This window comes from Nematolebias whitei, chromosome 11, assembly GCF_014905685.2.
Source record: "Nematolebias whitei isolate Nwh7 chromosome 11, NemWhi1, whole genome shotgun sequence".
Lineage (NCBI taxonomy): Eukaryota > Metazoa > Chordata > Actinopteri > Cyprinodontiformes > Rivulidae > Nematolebias > Nematolebias whitei.
In genome coordinates, this window is record NC_056508.1 from 48,104,772 (window position 1) to 48,115,167 (window position 10,396).

Below are 10,396 nucleotides of genomic sequence, written 5' to 3' on the forward strand. Positions count from 1 at the left end.
TCTCTGTGTGTCTCTGTGTGTCTCTGTGTGTGTCTCTGTGTGTCTCTCTGTGTGTCTCTCTGTGTGTGTTTCTGTGTGTCTGTGTGTGTGTGTGGAACCCACGGCAATTGGACTCATCAGAACCGTCCCTGCAGTCCGGCTCTCCATCACACTCGGGGTTCTGTTTGCTGACGCAGCGTCCGTCGCTGCAGCGGAACGTGAACTTGGAGCAGCTCAGCAGCAGAGCTGTAAACAAACAAACAAACAAACAGTGAACACAACAGACCCAGTCCGGTCTGGCTCAGTGCCAGCGTCTCCTCGCTCTCAGAAGGAGGTGGACCTGATGCATCATGGGAAGTGTAGGACAGAGAGGCTGTGAACTTTGACCCGTTGAGTCCTCACAGCTCAGGACAGAACTACCGTACAGTAAATGTTCCTACATTTTGGACACTTGGACTCGTCCGACCCGTCCCCGCAGTCGTCGTGTCCGTCACACGTCAACTGCTCTGAGACGCAGCGCCCGTTCCTGCAGGAGAACTCTGCAGCTGCACACGTTCCTGCAGACAGGAAACAGAACTTTTAACCCACTGGCACCACAGGAAGTAGGACTGATCAGAACCGCCAGAACTCACCACACTTGTCTTCATCTGTGTTGTCCCCGCAGTCGTCCACGCCATCGCACTGCCAGAACCAGGGCTTGCAGTGACCGTTCCTACACTGCATCTGGGACGCCTCGCACCCTGAGGCAGAGAACCAGCAATTAGTCAGGACGGACTCTGTCCTCTCACCAGCATGTAGGATGGACCTGGACAGACTGGGGGGGGGGGGGGGACTCACGGCAGTTGTCCTCATCACTGTCGTCCCCGCAGTCGTTCCAGCCATCGCAGTGCAGAGAGGCGTTGATACATATGTTGTTCCTGCAGCGGAACCGCCCGGGACAAGCTGGGGGACAATAGGACACACTGAGCACCTGAAGACAAGCCGTTTTCTTCAGAGACATCTTAGGGATGAGGACAGACTCTTACGGTTGGACGGGACGAAACCTTCGTACACGGCGGTGAAGCCCTGGTGGACGATGGACGAGTCCGAGACAAACCAGATGGACATCTTGCTGCTCTGGCTGGTGAAGACGGTGTCCTTTAAGTCGCCGCCACACAACCTACAGCAGACAGAACAGAGACAGGAGGACATCAGGACCAAAGACAAGTCAACACCAAGCTGTGGACCAGTTCTTTGGTGGGTTCAAACAGAACCCTTAACTGGTGCTGATAACAAGGACGAACAGTAAAACTGTCCTCTTTGCTCCAGGACGGGGGACATGTAACTCTTCCAGATCTCAGAGCTCAGATGAAAGAAAACAACTTCACTGTAAAACACCATTATGTTTTTTTAATTCATCAAAGAAACAGAATAAAGTCCAGTTTCCTCACCTTTTACTGTCGACCTCAACGTAATCCCCGACACATTTCTGACTGTCGTTCCCCACGGAGAACCTCTTGAACTGAACCTTCACAAACTTTTCCTCTGAAACCTGAAGAACAACATGAAGTTATGAGAGATGATCGCTGGGACTCAGACCCACGAACAGCTGCTTCTACAGCTCTTCTAAGACAGCGGGAGACATGGCACAAAATGTCCAAGTCAGTTCATCACTTCCTGCGTTTAATGCAAACAATAACACAGGGGATGCTGTTACAAGGGGGCGGGGCCTACAGGTGCACTTTCACCTGTCCCCAGTTGTACACCAAGGAGCATTTCATACTTCCAACAGGTGAGTCAGAGAACTGGCTGCACCTGTCTGAAGTAAAGATGGGCAGAGGTTCAGCAGGCTGTCAGAAACTGTCTAGTGGAACACTTTCAAAATAAAGTCCCTGGAACTCTTTCAGAATAAAGTTCCTGGAAATCCTTCAGAATAAAGTTCCTAACTAAAGACTTAAATCTCCATCATCTGCAGTTTATAATCTGATCAACAGATTAGAAGAATCTAAAGAAATCGCTCAAAATAACCCAAACTGAACTGTTTACATTTGTTCATTTGAAATACATTTAAAATATCTCAATAAATCAACATAATCCATCCATCCATTATCTTTACCCACTTCTTCCATTTTGGGTCACAGGGGTCGCCGGTACCCATGTCCAGCAATCACTGTACAAGGGGCGGGGAACACCCTGGACAGGTCCATCACAGGGCCACATGGAGACAAATGAGAGAAACAACCATTCACTCTCTCACTCACACCTAGGGACAATTTAGAGTTAGAAATCAGTCTAACATGCATGTTTTTGGTCTGTGGGAGGAAACCGGAGTACCCGGAGAAAACCCATGCATGCACGGAGAGAACATGCAAACTCCTCCCAGAAAGGTCCCCAGACTTGAACCGGCAGCAGCCCGGACGTGGGTCACCGGGGCCCCACTCTGGAGCCGGGCCTGGAGGTGGGGCACGCTGGTGAGTGCCTGGTAGCTGGGCTTTTACCCATGGAGCTCGGCCGGGCACAGCCCGAAGAGGAGACATGGGTCCCCCTTCCTATGGGCTTACCACCAGTGAGAGGGGCCAAAGGGGTCAGGTACAATGTGGGATGGGTGGTGGCCGAGGGCGGGGACCTTGCCAGTCTGATCCTCAGCTACAGAAGCTGGCTATTGGGATGTGGAATGTCACCTCTCTGGTGGGGAAGGAGCCTGAGCTGGTGTATGAGGTTTGAGAGGTTCCGGCTAGAAATAGTCGGACTCACCTGGACGCATGGCTCTAGATCTGGAACCAGTTTCCTTGAGAGGGGTTGGACACTCTTCCACTCTGGAGTTGCTCCTGGTGAGAGGCGCCAAGAAGGAATGGGCATACTTGTTGCCCCCCATCTTGGTGCCTGTATGTTGGGGCTCACCCTGGTTAATGAGAGGGTAGCCTCCCTCCGTCTATGTGTGGGGGGACGGGTTCTGACTGTCGTTTGTGCTTATGCGCCAAACAGCAGTTCAGATTACCCACCCTTTTTGTAGTCCTTGGAGGGGGTACTGGAGAGTGCACCTCCTGGGGACTCCCTTGTTCTGCTGGTGGACTTCAATGCTAATGTGGGCAATGACAGTGAGACCTGGAGGAATGGTGCCCCTGATCTGAACCCGAGTGGTGTTCTGTTGTTGGACTTCTGTGCTCGTCATGGATTGTCCATAACAAACACCATGTTCAAGCATAAGGGTGTCCATATGTGCTCTTGGCACCAGGAGAACCTAGGCCGCAGTTCGATGATCAACTTCGTTGTCATCTCATCTGATCTGCGGCCACATGTCTTGGACACTCGGGTGAAGAGAGGGGTGGAGCTGTCCACTGACCACTACCTGGTGGGGAGTTGGCTCCGATGGTGGGGGAGGATGCCGGTCAGACCTGATAGGCCCAAATGTATTGTGAGGGTTTGCTGGGAACGTCTGGCAGAGTCTCCTGTGAGACGGAGCTTTAACTCCCACCTTCGGGAGAATTTCGAACATGTTCCAGGGGAGGAAGTGGACATTGAGTCCAAGTGGGCCATGTTTCGTGCCTCTATTGTCGAGGCAGCTTATCGGAGTTGTGGCCGCAAGGTTGTCGGTGCCTGTCACGGCGGCAACCCTCGAATCCGGTGGTGGACATCGGTGGTGAAGGATGCTGTCAGGCTGAAGAAAGAGTCCTATCAGGCCTTTTTGACCTGTGGGACCCTGGAAGCAGCTGATGGGTACCGGCAGTCCAAGCGACATGCGGCTCGAGTGGTCACTGAGGCAAAAACTCAGGCATGGGAGGAGTTCGGAGAGGCCATGGAGAATGACATCCGCATGGCTTCGAGTGATTCTGGTCCACCATCCGGCAGGGAAAGCGGTACACCACCAGCACTGTTTATAGTGGGGTGGCGTGCTGCTGACTTCAACTCGGTATGTTGTGGTTTCGGTGGGCAGAATACTTTGAAGACCTCCTCAGTCCCACTGGCATGTCTTCCACTGAGGAAGCGGAGCCTGGGGACTTTGGGTCGGACTGTCCAATCTCTGGTGCTAAGGTCACCAAGGTGGTTAAAAAGTTCCTTGGTGGCAGGGCCCCAAGGGTGGATGAGATTTGCCCGGAGTTCCTTAAGGCTCTGGATGTTGTAAGGTTGTGTTGGCTTACACGACTCTGCAACATTGCGTGGATATCGGGGGATGTTCCCCTGGATTGGCAGACCGGGGTGGTGGTCCCCCTATTCAAAAAGGGGGACCGTAGAGTGTGTTCCAACTACAAGAGGATCACGCTCTTAAGCCTCCCTGGTAAGGTCTATTCGGGACTTCTGGAGAGGAGGGTCCGTCGGATAGTCGAACCTCAGATTCAGGAGAAACAATGCGGTTTTTGTCCTGGTCATGGAACATTGGACCAGCTCTACACCCTCAGCAGGGTCCTGAAAGGTGTGTGGGAGTTTGCCCAACCAGTCTACATGTGCTTTGTAGACTTGGAGAAGGCATTTGACCACGTCCCTCGGGGAACCCTGTGGGGGGTACACTGGGAGTATGGGGTACCAGGCCCTTTGATACGGGCTGTTAGGTCCCTGTATGACCAGTGTCAGAGCTTGGTCCGCATTGCCGGCAGTAAATCAGGTTAATTCCCGGTGAGAGTTGGACTCCGCCAAGGTTGCCCTTTGTCACCGACTCTGTTCATAACTTTTATGGACAGAATATATAGGCACAGCCAAGGTGTTGAGGGGGTCAGTTTTGGTGGCCTTAGGATCGCATCTTTGCTTTTTGCAGATGATGTGGTCCTATTGAATAATCACTGTGAAAAACCATATCATGTTGCTGCTGATCTGTTTCATGTTGCTGCTGATCTGTTTCAATGTTGATGTGTTCATGCATGCACATCTGCTCACAGACTCATGTTCATGTTTGTGCTGATGTTCAATGTTTTATGTTATGAGTGCTTAGTGTATATTTAGTAGATGTTTTTCTTAGTTCATATCTTAGATGTTATTACTGTTTTTCTTATATATTTTATTGTTGGATGTAACTGGGACCTTGTGTACATAATTTCGCTCCACTACATATACCACATGAGGTGCGAATGACAATAAAGAAACTCTGACTCTGACTCTCTGACTATTGGCTTCATCAGGTCGTGATCTACATCTTTCGCTGGAGCGGTTTGCAGCCAAGTGTGAAGCAGCCAGGATGATGATCAGTTCCTCCAAATCTGAGGCCATGGTCTTGAGCTGGAAAAGGGTAGAGTGCCCTCTCCGGGTTGGAAAGGAGGTCCTGCCCCAAGTGGAGGAGTTCAAGTATCTTGGGATCTTGTTCACGAATGAGGGAAAAATGAAGCGAGAGATCAATAGGCGGATAGTTGCAGCGTCTGCAGTGAAGTGGGCACTGTACAGGTCTGTCGTGGTGAAGAGAGAGCTGAGTCAAAAGGCGAGGCTCTCAATTTACCGATCGATCTACGTTCCTACCCTCATCTATGGTCATGAGTTTTGGGTTGTGACAGAAAGAACGAGATCTCGGATACAAGTGGCTGAAATGAGTTTTCTCCGCAGGGTGTCTGGGCTCTCCCTTAGAGATAGGGTGAGAAGCTCGGTCATCCGGGAGAGACTCAAGAGTAGAGCCGCTGCTTCTCCACGTCGAGAGGAGCCAGTTGAGGTGGCTCGGGCATCTGCTTAGGATGCCTCCTGGACACCTCCCTGGTGAGGTGTTCCGGACACGTCCCACTGGGAGGAGACCCAGAGAAAGATCCAGGACACGCTGGAGAGACTATCTTTCTCGGCTGGCCTGAGAACGCCTCGGGATTCCCCCGGAGGAGCTGGCACAATTGACTGCGGAGAGGGAAGTATGAGCCTCCCTACTTAAACTGCTACCCCCGCGACCCGACCCCAGATAAGCGGAAGAAAATGGATGGATGGATGGTTTGAACTTGTTTGGATTTGATCACGTTTGTTTACGCTCGCTGTTTTCTCTTCTGAAGTTTGTGAAGAGCTGTAGGAACATCCCACCAAAACCCTTTGGACCCATCTCCATTACTGAACCAGATTCTGTTGGTTTTGTTTCAGAACAGGCCAGGCATCGGACGTACCTGGATGATCCACTGGCACCGGCTCTGAGGGGGGTAGTTGGATGGGAAGAAGGGTGAAGAGAAGGAGCCTTCATCTTCCGTGAGTCTTCCTCCACATTCTGGAGAGAAAGGTCAGAGTTTAGGTGAAGGTGTGAAATCCTCTGATCCACCAAACACTTTGAGTCATTTAAAGCATTTTTAAAGTTGACTAAAACAAAAACATTCAAGTTGGACAATAAAAACCGTTCCTGGTTCAGTTTCAGGACTTTCATCAGAATCCATTTCAGGGTTCAGACTAAAACCATCAGCAGGAACTGCTGAAGGTCCAGAATTAAAGTCCAACATCTGATCCAAACCTGCAACATTTGTTTAGACAAATAAAACATTTCACTTTTTAAATGATTATCTTCTTGGGAGTCCTTGGCAGGGAAGCTGGAAGGTGCACCAGCTGGGGACTTCATTATTCTGCTGGTGGACTTCAATGCCCATGTGGGTAACGACAGTGTGACCTAGAGGGGCGTGATTGGGAGGAATGACCTCTCTTATCTGAACCCGAGCGGTGTTCTACTGTTGGACTTCTGTGCTAGTTATAGTTTGTCCACCACAAACACCATGTTCGAACATAAGGGTGTGCATAAGTGCACTTGGCAACAGGACGTCCTAGGTCGTAGATCGATGATTGACTTCATAGTCGTGTCATCTGATTTGCGGCCGTTCGTTTTTGACACTCGGGTGAAGAGAGGAGCTGAGCTGTCAACTGATCACCACCTGGTAGTGAATTGGATCAGATGATGGGGCAAAATGCCGGACAGACCCGGTACACCCAAATGTGTAGTGAGGGTTTGCTTGGAACGCTTGACAGAAGAACCCATCAGAAAGATCTTCAACTCACACCTCCGGGAGAGCTTTAACCACATCCCAGCTGAGGTGGAGGACATTGAATCAGAGTGGGTCATGTGCCTCAATTGTTGAGGTAGCTGCCTTGAGCTGTAGCTGCAAGGTTGTCTGTGCTTCTTGCGGTGGCCATCCTCAAACTCGGTGGTGGACATGCCAGGTTAGGGAGGCTGTCAAGATGAAGGAGTCCTATTGGTCCTTGTTGGCTGGTGGGACTCCAGAGGCAGCTGAGAAGTACAGGAGGTCCAAGTGGTCCATAGGCTTGGCTGTTGTTGAGGCAAAAGCTCAGATGTGGGAGGATTTTGGTGAGACCTTGAATAAAGACTCTCGGTCGGCTCCAAGGAGATTCTGGCAAACCATCAGACAGTTGAGGAGGGAAAACGTGATTTACTAACACTGTGTTCAGTGAAGGTGGGGTGCTGTTGACCTCAACAAGCGATGTCATCAGGTGGAAGGAATACTTCTTGGACCTTCTCTATTCCACTAGCACATTTTCCATGGAAGAATCTGAGTCAAGAGACTTCAGGGTTGGTCTGTCCATAACTGTGGCTGAGGTTGCCTAGGTAGTTAAAAAGCTCCAAGGCTGCAGGGCTCCAGGGCTAGACGAGATCTACCCTGATTTCCTTCAGGCTCTGGATGTTGTGGGGCTGTCTTGGTTGACATGTTTTTGCAACAACACATTGACATTGGGGACAGTGCCACTGGATTGGCAGACTGGGGTGGTGGTTCCCCTCTTCAAAAAGGGGGACTGGAGGGTGTGCTCCAGTTACAGGTAGCATCACTCTCCTTATCCTCCCTGGTAAGGTCTATTCAGGGATACTGGAGAAGCGAGTTCAATCGTTGGTCGAACCTCCGATCCAGGAGGAACAATGCAGGTTCTGTCCTGGCTGTGGAACACTGGACCAGCTCTTTACCTTCACTTCACTAGGGTCCTCGAGGGGTCATGGGAGTTTGCCCATCCAGTCTACATGTGTTTTGTGGACTTGGAGAAGGCATTTGACCGTGTTCCTCGGGGTACACTGTTGGGGGTGCTCCGTTAGTATGGGATTGGGGGCTCGTTACTATGGGCTGTTCGGTCCCTATACAAGCTTTGTGAGAGTTTGGTTCACATTGCCGGAAGTAAGTCAGATGCCTTCAGGGTGGGAGTTGGACTCCGCCAGGGCTGCCCGTTATCACAAATCTGTTCATAACTATTATGGACAGAATTTCTCGGTGCAGCCAGTGGGTGGAGGGTTTCCGGTTCAGTGGCCTCAGGATTACATCTCTGCTCTTTGCAGATGATGTGGTCCTGTTGGCGTCATTGTGCCGTGATCTTCAGCTCTCACTGGAGCGGTTCACAGCCGAGTGTGAAGTGGGTAGGATGAGAATCAGCACCTCCAAATCTGAGGACATGGTCCTCAACTGGAAAAGGGTGGATTGTTCTCTTCAGGTCAAGGGTGAGGTTCTGCCTGAAGTGGAGTTCAAGTATCTCTGGGTTTTGTTCACGAGTGAGGGAAGAATGGAGCATGAGATTCGCAGATGGATTGGTGCAGCGTCTGCAGTATTGCAGACTCTGTACCGGTCTGTTGTGGTGAAGAGGGAGCTGAGCTGAAAGGCAAAGCTCTCTGTTTATTGGTTGGCCTACGTTCCTCCCCTCACCTCTGGTCATGAGCTCTGGGTAGTGACTGAAAGAATGAGATTGTGGATACAGGAGGTTGAAATGAGTTTCCTCTGCAGGGTAGCTGGACTCTCCCTTAGAGACAGGGTGAGGAGTTCAGTTATCAGGAGAGACTCGAAGTAGAACTGCTGCTCCTCCACATCCAGAGGAGCCAGTTGAGGTGGTTCAGGCGTCTGGTAAGGATGCTCCCTAGGCGCCCAGTTGCTGGACTAGGTGATGGGCCTCCCAGCTCAAACTGACGCAATTTCAGAACAAGAGGAAGATAATGGATGGAAATGATTATCTTTAAATTTTCCATTTTTTACATCTTTAAATGTCAAAAACCACAAACATCCAAACAAGACTGAAAGAGATGAATAAAAGGAGAACCCAGCAGGACCCAGGAGGACCCAGCAGGACCTAGCAGGACCCAGCAGAACCCACCAGGACCTAGCAGGACACAGGAGGACTCTGGGCTTGTCTCCTCGTACCTTCTCCAGGTTGGACAGGAACCTGGGAGTAGGCGGCCCTGAAGCCGGGGAAGTTTTTCTCGTCATCGGTGAGCAGTGTCAGCAGCATGACATTCCCAGAGGACAGGAAGGACAGCGAGCCCCGGGGGTACCCACACTGTCTGCAGAGGGACAGAGACAGACGGAGACATGTGACATGATCTGGGACATGGTGGTCCAGAGGGTTTCAATAAAAGCAAGTGGACTTGTCTCATCTGAACGTGTTCTGAAGAAGAAGAGGACAAGTTGTCTTCTGCTGCACCAAAAAAAAAAAAAAAAAAAAAGTTCCACGGAATATTTACAGATTTATGAAAATAAATTAAATATTGAAGGTCAGACTTTGAGGAAATCTAAAACTAATAATTAATAAAAATAACTGAGATTAAAGTGAGACAAGTAAGGACAGATACAGACATGCAAGGACATATATGGACATGTAGGGACAGATAAGGACATGCAGGGACAGAAAAGATATCTAGGACATCTAGACCGCATCTAGACATCTTTAAGGGCCTTCTCCTACTCCGCTCCTGTTTCCTGGAATATCTTACAAAAAGATTTGAAGCTCTCGACCTTTGACCTCTCTAAGTGGCTTTAAGAATCTGTTGGACACCTGGCAGGGTCCAATGCTGACATGTTCCTGTTTTTAGTTTTCTACATTTGTCTTGGAATCTAGTTGTTTTTTGTTTTGTTACCTTTTCCTTTTAGCCATCCTATTAGTTAAAAAAAAAAAAAAACTGTAGTATGCTTTTTTATAACTGTTTATTGTTGTCTTGTTGTCCATTGTTGTCATCTTTCTTTGTTGAAATCAGGTCTCTCTTGTAAATGAGTCCTCGAGGCTCAATGGGATTTACCTGTAGAAATAAAGGTTGATTGATAGGGACAGAAAAGACAAACCAGCTACTAGGGAGCACAAGCCAGTGTATCACTTGTGCCGGTTGCAAGCCCAGGTAAATGGTGAGGGTTGTGTCAGGAATGGCATCCGATGTAAAAAAAACTGTTTTACCATGGTGTGGATAGAAAGAGAGAAGGAGTAGGGGGGGGTCCTGAAGGAGGAGTTGACAAATAATGCAGGAACAGATAAGGACATGTAGGGACAAATAAGGACTTGCAAGGACCGATAAGGACATGCAAGGACCGATAAGGACAAGCAGGGACAGATAAGGACATGCAATGACAGATAATGACATGCAGGGACAGATAAGGACATGCAGTGACAGATACAGACTTGCAAGAACGGATAAGGACATGCAGGGACAGATAAGGACAACCAGGGACAGATAAGGACATGCAGGGACAAATAAGGACTTGCAAGGACAGATAAGGACATGCAGGGACAGACAAGGACATGCAGGGACAAA

The 10,396-nt window shown here is 49.8% G+C and overlaps 1 protein-coding gene across 1 annotated transcript in view; it reads right to left on the minus strand.

Moving 5' to 3' along the window:
* Positions 1-10,396, minus strand: part of LOC119417382 (suppressor of tumorigenicity 14 protein homolog) — a 32,273-nt gene that overhangs the window by 8,280 nt on the left and 13,597 nt on the right. The window contains exons 8-15 of the mRNA XM_037684585.1: positions 9,018-9,157; positions 6,018-6,115; positions 1,410-1,510; positions 1,005-1,138; positions 817-921; positions 612-719; positions 420-536; positions 103-225 (exon numbers count right to left, since the gene is read on the minus strand). Coding sequence (XP_037540513.1) covers positions 103-225; positions 420-536; positions 612-719; positions 817-921; positions 1,005-1,138; positions 1,410-1,510; positions 6,018-6,115; positions 9,018-9,157 — 926 coding nt within the window. The remainder of the gene's footprint in view (positions 1-102; positions 226-419; positions 537-611; positions 720-816; positions 922-1,004; positions 1,139-1,409; positions 1,511-6,017; positions 6,116-9,017; positions 9,158-10,396) is intronic.